This window comes from Cheilinus undulatus, linkage group 3, assembly GCF_018320785.1.
Source record: "Cheilinus undulatus linkage group 3, ASM1832078v1, whole genome shotgun sequence".
In the NCBI taxonomy this organism is placed as follows: Eukaryota; Metazoa; Chordata; class Actinopteri; order Labriformes; family Labridae; genus Cheilinus; species Cheilinus undulatus.
The window spans coordinates 38,373,947-38,393,455 of record NC_054867.1 but is presented as its reverse complement, the minus strand read 5'-3'; the positions used below and the strand labels follow the sequence as shown (position 1 = coordinate 38,393,455).

The 19,509-nt window shown below is 38.7% G+C and overlaps 1 protein-coding gene across 8 annotated transcripts in view; it reads right to left on the bottom strand.

The window, feature by feature from the left end:
* The window catches only part of arhgap9 (Rho GTPase activating protein 9), an 88,774-nt gene that overhangs the window by 20,483 nt on the left and 48,782 nt on the right, over positions 1-19,509 (bottom strand). For 4 of the 8 annotated variants that reach the window (XM_041778116.1, XM_041778126.1, XM_041778142.1 and 1 more), the window contains exons 7-13: positions 13,715-13,780; positions 9,748-9,894; positions 9,491-9,589; positions 5,963-6,024; positions 5,745-5,832; positions 2,434-2,529; positions 779-877 (exon numbers count right to left, since the gene is read on the bottom strand). In XM_041778116.1, the coding sequence (XP_041634050.1) occupies positions 779-877; positions 2,434-2,529; positions 5,745-5,832; positions 5,963-6,024; positions 9,491-9,589; positions 9,748-9,894; positions 13,715-13,780 (657 nt within the window). The remainder of the gene's footprint in view (positions 1-778; positions 878-2,433; positions 2,530-5,744; positions 5,833-5,962; positions 6,025-9,490; positions 9,590-9,747; positions 9,895-13,714; positions 13,781-19,509) is intronic. The other 4 variants (XM_041778135.1, XM_041778174.1, XM_041778158.1 and 1 more) reach the window with 3 other exon arrangements.

Below are 19,509 nucleotides of genomic sequence, written 5' to 3'. Positions count from 1 at the left end.
AGGAAAGTGACTGTTACTGTGAAATGCAGTAACAGTGAAATGGATGCAGATTTAGAATAGTAAATGTCTTTTATGTTTATGCCTTTATTGTAAAAAGACTTTATGATTGCATTTGCCTGCTTCTTCGTAACTGCAGGGAAAAGGGACATCGGTCCCAGAGGATCCTCCCTGCTAAATACAACAGCACGTATTGTAAATCTGATGGTTGCTGATCTGCATAAAAATAGAGTGAAAGCATTGCCATTGTACCCAGAACTTCTTCAAATAGTTTAAATGCACAATTTCTGCATGCACTGACTTCTTACAAAAATTGTTTAGAATATTCTATGGAATATATTTACACTTTTGCAGTGTGCTTATTGTGAATACTCTTGTTTCCACTGAGATGAAATTGTTATCAACTGTACAGCTATATTGCAAACACTTGTAAATTAGCAATCTGGTAGCTGGTAAGCAGTGTAAAAGTCCATGATTAGTCTCTGATTTGGAGTGAATCTGAGGCAGAAGAAAGGAGAATTTACATCTGGTTTTAATGATTTTAATGATCTTTGCATTAGGGCATAACTGAGATTAAAACTGAAATAGATGATGGACACCAGATTAAGGGAAAGAAACAAAATCTACAGTCTGTGTTAAAGATTCAGTCGGTAGACTACATAAAGTTTACATACTGAGGGATTGAAACTATCACTAACCAAAGAGAAACCATAGAACCACAAATAGAGAAGTGCTGCAGTGAAAGTACAGCTGGGAGTGTGTTGTGTGTTTTGTGTCTCACCAGCCTGTCGATGACGCTCTGGATGGTGATGAACCACTCTTTGATCAGAGAGTCTGTCTCCGACTGCAGCAGGAACTCGTTACCCGTCACCGTCCTCAGCTATGAAACATTTACAAACCAGATTTATTTATAGATGGCATGTCTCTGAAAGAGACGTTATGTTAACTTTCTGACTAAAGTTTCTACAAGAGTTCCCCACCCATATTTTCTTTGGACATTTCTTGATTTTAATGACAGAAAAATATGACTTTTCTGCCAAATTGTCCCACAAAGAAAATAATTCTTAAAAATATTTTGTTTGTATTTTTCTTTTTTTCATTTGATTTATATTTGCTTGTAGGTGAACCAAGATGTGCCATTTGAACCATTTGTATAAGCATGTTTTAAAGAAGGTAAATTGACCCTTTTAAAAAAGATGCTCGTGCTGTTAAACTGAGAGTTTAAGTGACTTAAGTTTAGTGAGAAAATCCTAAAGCTCAGGTGTGCCCTCAATGTTGGCCCTCACAAGTCAACTGTGCAGACTGATAAGCAGCAAAAGCCAGGACTTCACCAGGGTTTACCGGGAACCTTCTTTCACTGTTAGTCAAATGATACTTCAGCAGAGTTGAACAGTGATCTCCAGGATCCAAGCATCCATGACTCTGACTGCAGCTCTCCTGTCATCTAGTGGCTTTAAAGTGTACTAAATGTCACATTTAATACTGCAGGGGAGAAATTCAGAAAACTCATTTGATAACTTCAAAAAAATCTCCCATGTCCCATTTGTGAGTCCTAGACTTTAAGAATGAGTGCTTGAGAGTACAGATAATATATGTGTGGATAGACATGTAGTCACCTAATGCATCCCAAAGGACCAATCACAGGGCTTGCAGTCACATTTTTTTATGAGGTGATTAGCGGCTTTGTGCATAGGCCTCTGTGTAGGGTTCAGGGCTATGCAGACCCATGGCATATGGTATACTGTAGATTTTTTTTAAAAATAATGGGCTTTGTATTTATTGATAGTGGAGGACAGTGGATAGGATCAGGAAAAGTGATGAGAGAGAGTGGAGGGAGACATGCAGGGAAGAAGCCGGGCTATCCTCGTTCAGGGGGTGTGACCTAACCACTAGGCCATCTGTGCCCCACTAAAGTGTAGATTTAAAGCAGAAGTGTAAATCAGGCTTTAAAAGCCAAACACTTTCTAGAAACAGAGATAACTACTGCTTGTTTTTTCCACATTTTATTCCACAGCCAAGTGGAAGAGAAGGTCCTGATCAGGTTGATATAAGTTCAGTGCATTTATCAAAAAGACACTGTAGTTTAAAGTATGGCATAACAAATGGTTAAGCGAGTAGCTAAAGGGTTAATGTGCAAAATTTATCTTTAGTTCTTCCTCTTCTTTTCTGTAGGGTGATGGGTAAAAAAAGCTTTCCACTCTCAGTTCCCTTGCTGATAAAGACCTCATGCTGACAGAAATAGGATTCAATTATTCACACTCCTCACATTATCTGCACTGTACATCAGCTCACATGAAGGGTTCAAACTGAAGGGGAGCTGCAGTTTTAACATTTGAGGCAACACTGGAACAGTTTCTCCAGCTTCTATGTGTCTGACAATTTATAAATGAAAATGTTTTTTAGAGCTGTTTTTTTTTTTTTTGGCTTGTATCTCACCTTGAAGACATTCTTTTTGCTGGACAGCTCATTGGCCCAGTGCAGCTTTGCTCCCCGTAAATCCACACTGCTCTCAGGACGACTGTTTCCCGGTCTCTAATGTACACAAACAGAAGAACATGTTTGAGATAGGTTGGCTGATTTGACAGATACATGTTTATAAAAATGGAGCTTACTGGCATTGACAACCTGCTGCTTTCGATTGGCCTGACTCCAACTGTTACTACGATCAATAGTCAGCCTTTTATCTGTTATCATTATTATATATGTGAGAGTGAATCTGTCAATGCCTGCTTTACATCTGTTATTATGACTAGACATGTTCAGGTGAATCAAAAAGCTGCTAACTTCAACTGCTATAATTACCAATATTAGATCTCTCCATTTCATTACCATTATAATTGTTAATGCTAATATTAGTATCATCAGTCTATTATAATACTTGGTTATTACTCTTAATATTGTTACCATCATCACTGGCATTGTAGCCATAAAAAACGAGGTACATTTATGATTATTGTTGTCCTCTTTATTTGTCTCTACCTCTTTGTGAGTCACCTCACACCCTCAGCAACTCAGAATCGAGAGATGGCTGTTCAATATCAGTCTGTTTAGCTCAGTAAAACAGATTTTTCCTGTCCACTATAACTTCGCCAAATTTTGCTTATTGTTTTGCTGATACTGAATTAACGAGTCTTTGTAGATAGATTTTACTTTGAGAAATAAGGTTATTGAATGTACTCAAACATAAACGTATAGTGTAAATTATCTTGTCTAGCTCATGTAAATCTTCAACGTGATTTTTTTCAACCTTTGCACTCTTTGCACTCATACCGTTAATGTGTACAGACATGTTTATACTAGTCAAAATATCTAACAAGAGCTTGTACATATTTAGGGCCTGAGCACCGACCTCAGAGCAAAGAGCCTATTGAAACTGAAGGTTTTTTGTCAAAAGAATCCCCAGAACTCCCCAGACTTTCAGAAAATTAAACCCCACTAATACGTATACTAGTGGTTAGGTTCAAGTCCATCATGCAGGGGCTCCACAGGGGCCCCAATTGTCAGTTGGGAGACTGGGTAAGAGCTACAGGCATGAAAATCTCTACACATATGTATCATGACAAGACAGAAAAATGGACTCTTGTGACCATCCTCTAAAGGAAGTACACTACAAACAATTATTTTTCAATTTTTTATGTTTTCCTCAATGGACAGGTTTTACATTTTAACAAACTTATGAGAGGGATTTTATCTGATTGACTCCAGAATTTTTACGCTCATTCTAGAAAAGATAGAGATCAAAAGTTATGAAAACTTCAGTTTTTGTCATAGGGCAGGGGTGCAAACTTGGGCTATTTTTTACTACTTTTTGTATTTTTTTCTGCATAATAATTACCCATAACTCTACAGTGCTTATTTTAATTCATCATGAAATTACACCTTCAACCAAGGCTTATGATTTTCAGTCATCATGTGGAGGTCTAAAAGCCTCTCGGAACATTACCCATATCCCAACAGGAACTTTCCTTTAAACTGTGCCAAATGACTTTAACCTGTTTGAACTTTTGTACACATTATTATGTATTCTTCTACAGTTTCTGGCAAGACAAGAGCATCACACTGAGCATGCCCACATGCAAACATAGTTGTGCCCCCTTCTGGCAACAGGAAGTGACTCAATTGGGTCATTTCTTTATTCTTCTTAAAGTGCTGAGCCTATCCAGCTCAGATTTAGAAGTAAAGGCATGGATATTTGTCTATCATACAGACATGTTTCATTGAAGGAGCCTCATGGGAGATGGCGATCATCACCATATCCAACTACATCACAGGAAGTTAGCATAACTTTCATATTAAACATCTCACACATCTGATCAGGGTCTCCCCACTACACATTAAAACGTTAATGTCATGGTTTACTGTAGCCTCACCTACCGGGAGAAGCTACTAACACCTCTACCATAAAAGTCCAATCTTTACATGATAAACATCAGTCCTGTCCTGGTTTAGGCATCTTGCTCTGTCACCTGCTGTTGACAGCTGTTACTACTTCATATACAAAGTGCAAAATGCTCATTATTTGTGATTTAATGACAGTACTGGGAGGATCTACATGATCCCTTAAATTTTCAAATTTTAGACTGATCATTTTCTAAATTTAATGTTTAATTCTTGTACATTGAGAGCAAAGCTAACCAGAGTCAAATTTCTTGTTGCGTGTGCAGGCTTGGCTGATAAATCTAAATTCTGTTTCTGATAAATACCTGGACTTTAACTAGAAGAATCTGTCTTCTAATCAACATATTGATTTCCTAAGAAAAAAAAAGAACGTGAATGAAACAGGGTTTCTTCTATTAAACAAAGATTGTTTGTCTTTTGTTGCATGAAAGGAGCTTATTTAAGCAATGCTTTTGTCTGTTATTGATTATGGTGACAGGCTTTACGTGCATGATACTTCATCTCTCCTGAAAATGTTGGACCGAGTGTACCATGCTGCCTTGTTTCTGGTCTGGGTTTTCACAACCATCATTGTGTTTGCATGAGAAAGTCGCTTTGTCTTCTTTATACAATAGTGAGAACATTTATGTATCTGAATTCAAATAGCCATGCAGTGCCTCCTAATGGCTCTAAAAACTGTAAGTGGCTGTAACCTTTGCTCACCTGGACTCGTCATGTCTAAAATTCCTCAAACTTACTCTGTCATTAAAAGAGCTTGTTTTTGCTCCAAGTTCTTGGTCTGAGCTACAGGATAACCTTAAACTTCTGAGTTGTATTAGTTTATATGATCTAAAATGAGAATGAAGGCTCAGTGTATGCTCATGTTTTCTTGCTGAACTTTGCTGTATTTCAGAGATAACATTTGTTGTAAATTGGCACTTTACAAATAATGATAACTTGACTGATTTAGAAAGAAGGGCTTTTGCAGCACTGAATTCATCAACAAACGCCTTTACTCCTTCTGACCAGCTTTCACTTACAAGAGCTGCAACTAATTTTTATTACATCTGCTTTACTGATTTAAAGCTGATGCATTTGTTTTCAATGTTAGCAATATTTTGAAAAAGTAATCATCTATGTGGTCACTTCGGGGTTCTTTCTGAAAAGCAACTGATCTCTTAGCCGCAGCCCTAATCATTTCAATTTATAGTTACGATGGAAAAAGGAGTCTGCCATAGAAGAAATGTTGACATCTGCACTTATAAAATGACTCACAGGAGCTAGCTGAGGATTCTTAAGCCAATAGATCTGCTTCATGTAGATTTTCTGCATATTTATTTGAGATTATATACAGGGAGAGTTTTTCTCACCCAGCTGGCAGGTGTCTGAGATTTCGGATCTTTGAAGAAAACCAGACTGTTCCCGACCAACACCACCCACGAAGGGCTCCAGTTTTTCCTGCAACCCAGCAGAAAAACACACCAATAATGAGCACAGAACAGAAAATCATGCTTATTAAAACTGTATAATCATGCAAGCAATCTCAGCGATCTCCTCTATGTGTGGGAGCAGCTTGATGAAGCATCACCTCAGCTTGCGGCCTCCTTCTGCAATCTTTGTCTTGTTCAAGAGGCCTGCCTTCTCCAGCTCCTGAAGGAACATTCAAGGATTTATAAGGCATTTAAAACTGCAGTCAATCACACTTTTATTCATACATTCAATCAATGAAGCCTAGAATGGCTTTAGCAATGAGGTTTATTCAAGATGACTTCAAGTGTTAACAGTAAAGTACAGCAGAAGGCTCTTCCTGTGTGTAACATTTTGCATCCTGAGCAGACTCATTTAACTCGACTGTTGCATCATTGAAAAAATAGCAGGAGGGGAGCTGCTGTAAAAAAACCTCCCACTGCGGTGTGGCCCCGTTTAACGTGCAAGAGAAAAGAATTATTACTAAGTATGAATTGCTGAGTAAAATCTGTGAAGACAGTGAAGAACAAAGTGAGGAGAAAAGGGGGTGAGGACTGTTTTCAAAGGAGAACAAAGAGGTGGAGAGCTGGCTGTTTTTGCTTGGTTTTATTTGAACTGACTCAGATATAGACACCCTGGGGCTCAATTTATTTGTTATACTTGAAGAATATAATAAAATTAATCAAACTAAAAACTGAAGTGCCATTTGTTTTTTCAAATAAATCGCTCTCAATAATCCAGACCCTGTTAGAGAGGTCTTCACATTTTTAAGCCTGGTAAAGAAAAGGCTATAATCAGTTCATAGATATGTAAGAGGTGATAATGAATTATGCTTATTAACTGTTACATGTTTCTTTGTAAGGAGGTTTTAACTGGCATGACAAACAATCCGACAAGCTTTAGCACAGGATATCAAACATTATCTGAACTGTCCTCAAAAACAATGAATATCCTGCAAAACTGAAACACAACCAAAGCTACCAAAGCTTAGTTTGAACTGTGTGCTGAGTTAAAGCCAGAAGCTGGCTTCTTTTGGCATCATTTTGACCATCACACCTGATAAAGGTCGGTTAGACTGAAACGCTGCGTTTCAATAAATATCAGCTAAAAGTGAGATGATACACAAGAGCCTTTTGGAATTTTTGTAAGCCTGAACCTTTTTCAATGCAACTTTCACACATTCAGGTGTGCATAGACCTCTTCAGCATAGCATTTGGACCACCCACATGCACAGGGTGCATAAGGTATGCACATGCAAACAAAGATAAATAGCATTTCTGTTGTAGCTTTATCCACTTTAACCTCTAACATTACAGTACATAAAAGATGTCATAAATTGGTGTATGTGTATATTTTTCACTTTAAAATGTAACACAACAGAGTAGAAATGATTAATTTTTCAGAATTGTGATTTATCTCTGGGTTTCTGTGAATTGCAATTAATCACATCCTTCAATCGCATTTTGAAAATGTGGCAAGTCATTTTCTATTTTTTACAGTCTTAAAGGTCACATATTTTACCCTTTTAAGACAAGTTTTTATTGGTCTCAGAGGTCCCCAAGACATGCCTGTAAGTTTGTTGCTGAAAAAACACTCCAGTATTGGATTTTTGCATGTCTAAAAACCACTCTGTTTCAGCCCTGCTCAGAGTGAGCTGCTTTTGTGTCTGTGGCTTTAAATGCTAATGAGCTGTCTGACTCCGCCCCTGACCATGCCCCCTCTCAGCAAATGGATGTGGCTTAATGGATGTGATACTCCTGATTTTCCTCTCAGCTGGTCAGGAGAGGGGGCAGAACTTTCTTCCAAGTGGGGAGGGCCAACCGAACCTGGGGGCGGGGCTAATTCCCCACATGACATCACTGCCGGGGAGGCAAATTGTTCAGCCTTAATTTCTGGTATTGCAAAAAAAAAAGAAAAAAAAAAAAGAGAAGTGCTACAAGAAAGGCTACAATCTTTTTAAACACAGTCGAGATAGTTGATCCTCAAATAACATATCATATCCCTTTACCCATATCTAACACAGCCCCTTTTGGTCTAAACAAAACATCTGTGCTGTTCTTTGGGCAACATGTGGGCTATCAGCACTAATTCCGATAAATTAAGGGCCATAATTATTCTGCTACAGCTATTAATTGCATTATTATAATGTTTTAACCATTTCAATTTCATGCTTTAATGTCCCTTTCAGTGCATTTTGGTTAAACATCAAAAGTCAGCTGCATCCTGTAATGTTAAACATTTATCTTTTCTCTTTATTTTACACAAAGCTCCTTATTATCCTTCAAAATAAAGCAGGTCAGTTTCCAAACAGGAAGTCAATAACCTTTTGTTACGTTTAGCACAAATATACAAACAAAAAACATAAGCAGGTTTAAACACAAATAGTGGAATTTCATAATGAAACACAAAAGGAAGATTAATTGCTCTTCACTACAGAAATTTATGACTGCATTTTTAAAAAATAAATTAGTTAGACAGCCTTGGTGAAAATATAATATGGATTAAGCAGCAGAGGAGGTTTTTGACCCTGTGTAAACCAGCCCTAAACAGCCTCTCTTAGAACAGTCAGTTTTGATTTTTCTCTTTGAATATAAACTAGCTTTTTCACACAGTGAGATGTGGCAGGTGTGTGCTTCCATGGCCATTGGTTGAGACGCCAGGTGAGGGGCAGGTACAATTTCAATGACATCATAATGGCAATGATATCATGACTTTCCAATTTAATGTCTAGCGCAGGAAGCAGACTGGACTGGACAGGACTTTTCAAAAAGTTTTTAGAAGATGATTGGACAAACGTTCTGTCTATCAAATGCATTACCGGCCAGTCAGAGCGACAAGACGAAATGAGGCAGGCATGTGCAGCTCCAGTAGTAACCTGGGCTCTACAGGCTGCCGTAGTTGACAAACAGTGGAGCTTGTAGACGGATAAAACTCATGCTGAGGCTGGTTGAGAGAAGTACAAAACATCTTGCCAGCCAAGAAGCTTCCCATGTGGCTGTTTGCTCTTGTTTTATTAAAGAAATGTGGTCTAGTTCTGACAAAACTGCTGCTATACTATGGTAACATCTACAGTAAGCCTAACACTACAACAGTAGCTGCCATGACTATCAGCTTCCATTACATCTAAACCCCACCTATAGCTACTGCCTCAGTCTTCTCAAATGTGCCTGATTGGTGTAGTATGTTTTCAGACCAGGCAGTCATTTCAGACTGGAGCTTTGAAAGATGGATTTGCCTTATGACAGACATGGAATCCGGCCAATCTATCTGCTTTGCAAGGTTGTTGGTAGATACTCATAATACCCAAATAGATGTGCAAAAATACAGAAAATAGTTTTTTTTCATTAGATGCTTGCTTTAACACAACTCCTGCTTTGAAAAAGCAAACAGCCATTTACACGACAGGATTTTAGATTTGGCATCTGCGGTTGCCAATCAGATTTCTCCCTGGATCTACCCTCTGCAAAAGCAGTAGATACGTAACAAGCTTATTCCCAAGACTGTGATTAGAATTAACCAAATAAAAGGAGTTTAAAAAGTCATTTGAGACTACTTAGGGACTTACACATGGAAAAACACTGTGTACACATTAAAATATCAATGTTAAAGCTGAGTACTGGCATTTTTATATCAACAGGGTTTTGCTCACCGGTGTGCCTCCATCGCTGTCTGGAGAGCTCTCAGGAGACGGCGGCTCTACAACGATGTTGGTCACGTTACAGGAGTAATCTCTGCACTGCTGGACCAGCTGAGACACAGAGAGTAAACATCATCAGCGTTGATATTTGCCTCTATGTGTAAAGTTAATGTATGCACATGTTCAGTCAGAATTAAAGCCTCTCTTCTCAGTGAGTACTTCACACAGATCCTGAACCCTCCATGTGTTCGTGCTGTGCAGGTCAGTACCTTGCCGTTCTCAGGCAGGATCATAGACTGTGAGTGGCTGAGCTGCTGCTTGGCATCATGCAGGGAGGCCGAGTTATTTGACTGGTTGCTGGCGTTGCTGAACGCCGTCGTGCTCAGGGTGTCAGAGGAGACAGCACGCTGCATGCTCTTCACAGGGGTTTAAGTGTCAGGAGCAGGGGTGTGGGTCAGCAGGGAAAGGTGGAACAGACGAACAGGGAAAAAGAGCAATAACTCACTTATTCTTTGTGAAGTGAATTTCAAGATGCTATATTCTCCACTGAATCTTTTAGACCATGAAGAATAATATAAACTTTATATTTTTGGTATTTAGCTAATGCTCTATCCACTGTCCTGTCCCTCAAATAAAGGCTTCAAATTTCCAAAATAAATCTTAAACATTAAAATGAAACAACATACAACAGTGAAAAGCAACAGAAAGGTTGGAATATAAAAAAAATAAAGCATGCAATGTCTTAATTTCCTCCATGAGCAGCTGTTTTAAACACTTTCAAATGCAGGATCATTTGATTTTGTACACAATTCATGCAGCCAACCATGCAACATCAAAGAAGAAATGAGCTATTTCATTTGCACTACACTAACACTTTGAAGTTAAAAGTATAATAGTAAAGAGAATGAGTCCTGACAGCACAGGCAGTTATTAGTGTCACTGCAGTTTTCAATACCATCTGCTCTTTTAATGTTTCATTTCCATTTACCTCTGAGTTAACTCTTTTCTTATGGTCTCCTTGGTCTGTTTAGCTTTATTTGATAGGTTTGTTATTAATTGTTGCTGTAATGAAAAGCGTTTTTGTCCTGATAACAGACGGTAAAAGAGATGGTTTTCATATTATTCTCACATGAGTAAAACATCTCATCAGTCACACTGACAGCTCAGCATCAGCCTCTCTGCAGGTTTCCTTATTAAAGTGTGTTCACTATGGAAGAGGGTTTGAGCCAGGCAGAGCAGGAGGAAGAAATAATGAGAGGAGGAGGATATTCTTCATTATGTGCTTTGGAGAAAAAGCCAAAATCATGCGAATAAGGTTGAAGTATTAAAAAATTTTTGAAAAAAGTTGAAATACAATTTTGAGAAAAAAAGTAGAACTTTTGAGAATAAGTCAAAGCTTATTATGATAACAAACAGTTGATCTTAGACAACCACACTGGGTTTATGAGCTAAAGGAGAAAGAATCTCTCTCTTGTTGAATCCAAAGTATGCTTTTTACGTTTTTATATATACAAGGTGTTTTCCAGAGACAGTCAAGATTCATTGTTTCTTATATTCTTAAGTACTATTCGCATGGGATTAGTTTTACCTGTTGACCGTTGATAAATCATGAGTTAACTGTTATGTCTGTGTTTAATGCAATGCATTTGCACGGGATGAACAAAGTCAATGTTTACACTCCAATTATCAGATTGCAGCAGGTTTGCTAATCCTGTGCAAACAGTACTGAAGACTGTAACTGCGAATCTTGATTGTCTCTACAAAATGCCTTTTCTAACAAAACTATGTGCCCCTGGCCTGCCCACAATCCCCTCAAGTACTAGAACCCCCCCCATGTAATAAGCTTTGACTTTATTCCAAAAACTTTGTCTTTTTTCTAAAAATTGCATTTAAACTTTATTCTCAATATTTCAACTTTTCTCTACGTTTCAACTGTATTTGTACTTTATCCTCGAAATGTCAACATTTTCCCATTTTGACATTTTGACTCTGAATTATTTTTTCCTTCATGTCTGGCCAAAATGCTCTTTCACAAGAGAGAGGTTGAGACACAAATCTGAGAAATTAGTTGGACTGTTCAGAGAAAAATAAAAATATTTAGATAAAAGTAGAAGTGCACGATATTATCAGTCTGGTATCGGTATTGGCCGATATCAAAATTTCTGTTTACGTCTGATACTTGCCTGTGTATTTCAGCATACAATGACTTTAAATTTTGTCCATATATACTAATAAATTTGTGGAGTTGTAGGCTGAACCAACAGACCTATGCCAGTTGAGGTCTTTTTCTTTATTTATCCTCATTCTTTACTCTTTAAAGTGTTTTTAAGGACTAAAATTTGTTTCCTTGGTCACTTTCAAACCTTACATTGTGTCCAAAAGGACTGAAATTTCTTGTCCAAAGAGCATATTTAAATATCGGTATCGATATCGGTATCAGCTAAAATGAATCTGTAAATATCGGCACATCAGATATTGGCAAAAATCCAATATCATGCATCCCTAGATACAACTCTAAAGGCTGGATCCGCAAAGAAAAAATAACTCATGCTAACAGCACCAGATCATTGCATGTGTAATCCAACCAGGTAGTGCTGATTCAATACATGGGTTCAGCTGTCATAAAATTGCAATGGTTTTAACTGTTTGTGGCAATTAGCACTGGCCTTTGTGAAAAAGTTCTTAATAGCACCAATTCTTATTTGAATAGGATGGGGAAATCTAACCCAACTTTTTTGATATTCTCTAATTTATATGCATGCAATGGGAGAGGTGAACCCAGGATGCTATATGCTTTATAGAGCCGTTTGCGTGTGAGATGTATTAATTCTTTTTTTGCATGTACTTTGTGGATTGGATACTATTTTTTCTGTTATTTGTACAGTTAAGCCCAGGCAAAAGCAAGGCTATTCTTTTGTAGATACAGCCAAACGAGTCCAGAGCAAAGTCAGAATAACATTCAAGAAAAAAGTCCAAACGTTAAGATTTCACTTCACACAATTTCACTTATCTAGACAAGGCACTTGGCAGAAGCAGTTACTATTTGTCACTGTCTCAGATGGTCACCTTCACGCTAAAAAATTTCCCTAACCATTTTGATTTCATTCATAAAACTCTATTTCAGTATCATTCTCATAAGGTCTTACTTTTTTTCTCATTATTCACAATTTATTCAGCTTTATTAAAAAATAACAACCTAATCAAGAAACCAAGATGAAAGTTTAAATAAGCTGAAGACAAAAAATGTTAGTGTGTGAAAATGTTTCTGTAAGGCATATGCAGCCATATAAAGGATAGTTTCCTTTTCAAAAATTGAAATAGTTCAATTTTCATAAACAGGAAGAGCTTAGCTACAAGGTGTCAAAGCGCACTGCTACATGTTTGTGTATGTGTACTCTACGTGCTAATATTTATGCTTACACACCATGCACAAGTGTGCATAATCGCTCACAAATGCAAGACTTCCTACAACTTTTTCATGCAGCAGAAGCCATAATTAAGTTCCCTTCCCCAATCCCTGTAACCCAGTTTCAACAATCAGACTAAATATCCCTCCTAATGTTTGCCATCTTTTCTTGCACGGAGGATTAGCACTAAGAGCTCAATCTGCTCCTTTGCAAAGAGGAGGCCTTTAAAGGGGCTTTAAAGCAAAAGCACCCACACCCCACTGTGATGCAACATGTTGCAGTAAGAAGTGCTTGGGTAACAGCCTTTTCTTTTAACACCATGAGTTGCTATTTCACCACCTTCATATGCATAAATGCTGATCTCTGAGAATATAAAGAGCATAGCTGGCATTACTTTAATGTATTCTACAGTACTACAGTGGAGATGCAGTTTTTGCAAATCTAATGACTTGGGTTCATTGATTTTCATGAGGAAAATACCCTTCATCAAAAGGCCTTAAAGCGCTGATAAAACACTTAGGGTTGCCTTCCAAGTCAGGCAAGCAAACAGGGATAAAAGAGGTGTCAGCTAAATGCTTGTACAAGGAGAACATGTAGAATAAGTCATCTAGAGATATTCAGACATGGATTTAGAGTGAACTGAAGCACTGGACCAAAATGACATCCTTTGTTAGGAAAATGCTTCCTGTTGCGCAAGAAAATATGTGATATGTGTAAGGGTGTTTATCTGCTACTTTACTCTTGTGGGGGAATTTTATAGCGAGACAGTTAAGGTGAAATGCTTTATTTCCCTCTGGTAAAGAAAGGTGTGCAGCAGGTAAAGTTTCACCTGTTTCATCTGCCAGTCTGCATCATTATTCCTCTGGTGGCTCCCAAAGAGGAAATCAGGAGATAACTAAAGAAAGAAAATGAAAAGAAAGATAGGAAAACTACATGAAAAGTTAGCACTTTTTAAAGCTCCTATGAGGAGTTTTCACCTGGTTATGAAACAGACTGAAATTAACATTAATTTGTATTTGTGACCTACAGATGCAAACAAGACCGTTATCAAAACAATCAAAACTGTCTACATAGTTATTTTTACATGCTTAGTAATTATCGTTATGGGGTAAGTGTCAATTAAGGTGAACAGTCAAGTCAGAAACAGCCTTCATTTATGCTTCTCCATATTAAAGATTCACATGTAATGATATGTTTGACTGTTGGAAGATATTAAGAGGATTTTTTTTAAATTAAAAAAACAAAATTCAAAGTACAAGTTTAGCTTAGTGGGTCAAGCGGGAACTAATGAACGGAGTATATAGTCCTTGACACACTGGTCACGGGCAAAAAGCCCAAAAAATAATCTTCAAAAAATGTAGCAAAAAGATTAAAGGTACAGCAAAATCACCATGTATCCTAGTACAATATTGAGATTTTTTTTTCTGTTTAAACTTTTAAATGGATTTTCAAAGGACAGTTTTATGTTATACTGCATAAAGGGTACTGTGCAGAACTTTTGAGACTGAAGTTAGGCATGCAGTGCTAAATAAGACCATCTGAGGGCACCATTGTGCAGCAAGGAGGACTGACATAACCCTAGTCGTGCTCTGGATGTCCTTGCATGCAACCCAAGGAATGGGAAATAATTTGTTGAAAAAGTAACAAAGTCCACACCTTTGAGGCATAGGAAGGGCTGGATGCGTTGAGTAAGCGTGGCCTAGGGTACCACCCAGACAGGTAGGAGGGTTGCCACAAGACCCCGATTGTGCTGTGGGTGTCCCAACAGCCTTAAAATCGCCTGGGGCACCACCAAGGGGTGAAAAGGCCCGGACAAAAGAGATGACGTTGAGCTTGACCTTGGATGCCAAGCGACACACACGTCTTGAGCATGACTGTGGCTGCCATTCCTCCAGCTTTTGGTCGTGGCACATCAGGCCCCACAGGGAGTCCTTAGCGCCCTACATGCCTAAAACAGTACTATGTATTTTAAGGTCAGTGCTTACAATATCTCAAATACTTAAAATATTTTTGTAAAGCCAGAGACATTTGATTTTTTTATTTTAATTGATTTGTATTAGTCTGTGTCCTGTCATAATGGAAATGGTTGATGTTACATGAAAGACTGCTACATGAGGAAGCAGTAACAGCTACTGGAAGCTGCTTTTCAGTTTCAAGTTTTGTTCATCTTGAAAAGCTCCAACTGGCAGCGTTTGTGCTGAGCCAAAAATAGTTCTGACCAAAAAGTGTCATTTGAGGACAACAAGGCTTCAGCTACAGGTGGGGTTTAGTTGTACAGTGACTCTTTAGCAATGGCTGCCTCCAGTGTAGCAATTAGCTTCGTTGTAGCTATAGTATAGAGGCAGTTTTATCAGAACTGAACCACATTTCTTGATGAAATAAAGAGCAAAGAACAACACTGAAAATGTCTTATATTGGAAAAGACGTTTTTTGCTCTTCTGCTGACTGCTCCAACACGAGTACGTGATCGTGAGTTGTACTGTAAGCCAGTGTATACAATGACTACTGTCATTGGTAGCGATTAGCTTTGATGTAGCCATAGAAAAGCAGCATTTCAATCAGGCTCCAACCGTATTTCTTTTTTTAAACAAGAGCAAAGAGCCACACCAAAAGCTTCTCTTAGCAGTGAAGATTTTTTTGCATGTCCCTCGATAGGCTTTAATATGAATTTAGCCACTGACATGCTTAGCCGTTCAAACGCTATGGTAGCACTAGCCTGTAGAGGTCAGGTTAGCATTGAAGCTGCACATGTCTTCTGCCTCATTTTGTCTTGTCGCTCTGATTTGCCTGCCATGAATGCAATGGACAAAAAAAAAAAACATCCAATCACCTTGCTAGAATTTTTTTGAAAAGTCCTGCTCTTCCCAAACGCTTTGTATGGGGGCTCTCCCAGATGAATGTGAAATATATTCATGCAGTTGATCTATGAAACTGTCTATCTGAAGTAGGGGTGACCTGGAATAGTCGGCAATTCGACAGTTCAATTTGGAGGAGTCCGTTTCGACTATGAACCTCAGAGTCGAATGTTGTTATGTAACCAAGATCATACCATTCTGACTACATGGGGCTGCTGAGCCTGAGTTTCCGTTAGCCAGCATTTGCAGGTCATTGGCCGGTAAAAAGGGTAGAAGTCCGGCAGATAAAAATATAACCAGTCAAAATGTCTGGCAGAAAACATGAAAATGACCAGATAAGTAAATACTGAATTCTTGCATATTATATTTTAATTAACCTAGAAGATACGTTGCGAGAATGCGTTAATATAAACTAAAAGTTGCCTAATCTTACTACAGCTACTGTCCTGCGGTGCTGGGGTTGTTTATCTCCTCAGATGGCAAGCGCATGGCTAATTATGTGTGCCCGATGATGTCAAAGCAAATCTATCTCTCTGTGCATGCTCAGTATTGCTGGGGACTATGCACGGAAAGTGGGAAAGTTTGACCAGAGCTTTCTCGCAAAGCAGAATTTCAGTCTAAGTGAGGTTTTCCTGGTTAACCAAAGGCTTAATATCATCAGCAGTATGGAGGGATTTTAAGTCATCGCTGCAAGTAATGAAGAAGCTGAAACAAAGGGAACTGTATAGCTGAGCGTCGTAAACACCGATGCAGCAGCAGAGAGAGGAGGCCTATGCCAAGCAGAGTTGTAGTGACTTCGATAAACTACCTATGACCAATCCTCATATAAAGTTGGATTGTGGTTAATACAGAATCACATCGTGCAGAGCGGCATGGACCGCTTGGAGCTTCATCTTTTTTGGATGAAATTCGCACAATAAAGAAGAAAAGCTGTTAAAAGTGGCCTTCCTGGTGCAAAGCTGTAAGCCGCTTCAAAAGCATTATGGGATTGCTACAACATTATCCAGCAGTCAGATGACAAGAAAAGCGCTAAACAAACTAGAGTCCACTTACCAGTCCATTAACCATAGCCACTTTTAACAGCTTTTCTCCCTCATGATGTAAAATCTGTCCATCCATGGTTTACTATTTAGTAAACACACTTTATGGAGGGAGTTTTTAGATGAAGTCATCAATTCAACACAAGAAGTGAGCAGAGGAGTTGGGCAGAGCTGAGCAGCTTGTCTCTCCTCGTCATATTTTGTCATTGATTTGACTGGCAACCCTCTGGTGGCAGAATTGACATTTAGTGCATTTTAAACTTCTGTGGAACTTCTGGTTCCTGCTGGCATTGACGTCCAGCAAACACAAAGAGGCTTTTATCACTTGATCTTTTTCCGTTCAGGTGTAGGAAGTGTTTTCTGACAAGATATCATCACAAACAGTCAAACATATCACTTCATGTAAATCTAGCAGTAGAAAATGTTTGAAAAAGGCTGCCTTTTCTCAGCTTTTCTTGCCTTCGTTGTGGCAGCTGTAAAACATAAAAACATGCAGAAACTGTCAGTCTTGCTGTTGATTGTCACATTTGCCTTTGTATGACAGAGAGAGACATTGCAATCAATTTTGGTCTTTTTCATAATTTTACAAACTCCTCATGGGGGCTTTAAGCACAAGTCTGCCCCTTCTTCCTGCATAATAATCTCCAAAAAGAAAAAAAAATAGTGTCACTCTCCAGCCCTCTGTTTTTCCCATTTCTTGCTTTTTATGCAGCTAAAAATTTGACCCAATATGGCAGCAATGTCGGTCAATTTCACACCCACGTGCAAAAACAGGATGCTGACAAAAGTTTTCAGTTAAGATCAGCTAATGCTGAAAGTACTTCTCTGCCCTTCTCACATCCTGCCAGCTAAAAAGGCTCTTTGATTCACTACCACGGCGCAGAGATGAGCACTACCCAAGTGAAGTCAATAAAAAGCCGTTGACAGTTGATCAGTAAGATTGAAAGAAGCAGCGTAGTATTTGTTTGACTCCGGTGAGCTGGTTTTTGGCTTTTGATCTGAGTCACACAAGTTGTCAAAACTGCAAAGACATGTCTGAATAAAAAGCCAACTGAACAAGAGAGCTGTACGTTTTACTTGTGACACATGCAGCTGGTAAATAACAAAAAACAAACAGCACTAAACAAACAGCACTAGAAGTAAAGAAATGTAGTAAAAGAAGTTTAGACGAACTTACGGCAGAGGTGCTCATTATCAGTAATGATCCAGTTTCAAAATAGACACCAACTCTAATCTCATGTGTCGAGCTAAGTCCTCAGCAGTCTGCTGTTTCACGTCATGACACCTTTCAACTGAGAATATAAGTGCAAAAACCATTTATCTCTCCCTCCTCTCTCAGCCTGCAGCTACTTCCCTATTTAACAGGGAAGCTAACTGACTATCAGCAGACACAATCACTCTCAAAGCAGCTCAAAATTATCACACTAGAACGCTGCAAATGTTGCCACATTAACCACTGTCCAACTGCTGTTTGCAAATGAGCAATGGGAACCAGTTTGTTCAGACAAAGGAGCTTCTGTAAATCAGAAGTTAACGTTCATGCTTAGAATAAAAAAATTAAATGATCAGAAATTAAAATGAAATTTAAAAAAGGGGCCTTTAAATATTTTATATCTATGATGGTTTAGTTGATTTGATAAAAGTACAAAAATACATTTATTTCTCAGGAAGGGGCAAAGATAAATGATCACAAAAAGAGTGATACTAAGTGTGTCTGTTAGTTTTTTTTCTCACATAACCTCTTTACAATCACCTAAAGGTCAACAAGACACATTAGCCACAAACATGAGTCAGAGTTAAGACCACAGTAACACCTGCAGTAGAGTGGGGGGACAATACTTAGAATTAAAGTAGAAACCCTTGTGAAATTATGGTCATGCAAACATGACCATCCTGCAGAAAAATATCTCCAAAATCCACAAATCAAGCTTCGCTCATGGACTGCATTCTACATGGATGTAGTCTCAGTGATATCACTCATTGGTTTTTTTGAAGAGAAGCCATGAACCAGTACAATGGCAGTCATAAGTTTGTCCACTGACATGCAGACAACAGCAGTTTGACAGTGGTTAATGTGGCAATGTTCGCAGCGTTCTCGTGCCTTGAGATGACATTTCCCCGGGACTTCCAGTGTTCCTGCAGCCAGTCTCAAGCAAGCGGCAACCTCCGGTCCTAAAAAATGAAGCCAGTGTGGAAGTGCCAAAAATTGCTATACCGCGACTGTCTGCTTGAGGCTGGCTGCAGGAAAACCAGAAGTTCCATCTGCACACATGTTAAACATCCGGTTTTGAGACACAAAATAAACTGGTTTACAGCCTGGTTCAAAACACCAAACATGTCTCATTAGCTAGTGTCTTATTGTGCTCCCACTGTACGGGGGGTGAATTTTTTTGTACCATGATCGTTTGGCTGATATTTAGGATGAAAGCTGATTGGCGCGTCTCATTTGATTGACAGATAGCTCGGCAGGCAGAGGCTCCCTTTCTGTCAACCGGAATGCTAGCTAGCAGGCTGACAGGAAGTTGCGCTTAGTGGGTGGGCGTTACGTTCGGCTGAGACCGTGATTTCAATATGGAAGCCTCCACAAATGGGCTTCAAAAGCCATTTTGGCCCGACTATTGTAAGCAGACGACTGATGTCACACTGGGTTTGTCCGATTCTTTCTACAGTCTATGGTCTCAAGTCAGCTTTGTCCTTAGCAAGACACTTAACCCCAGCTCCCACTGCTT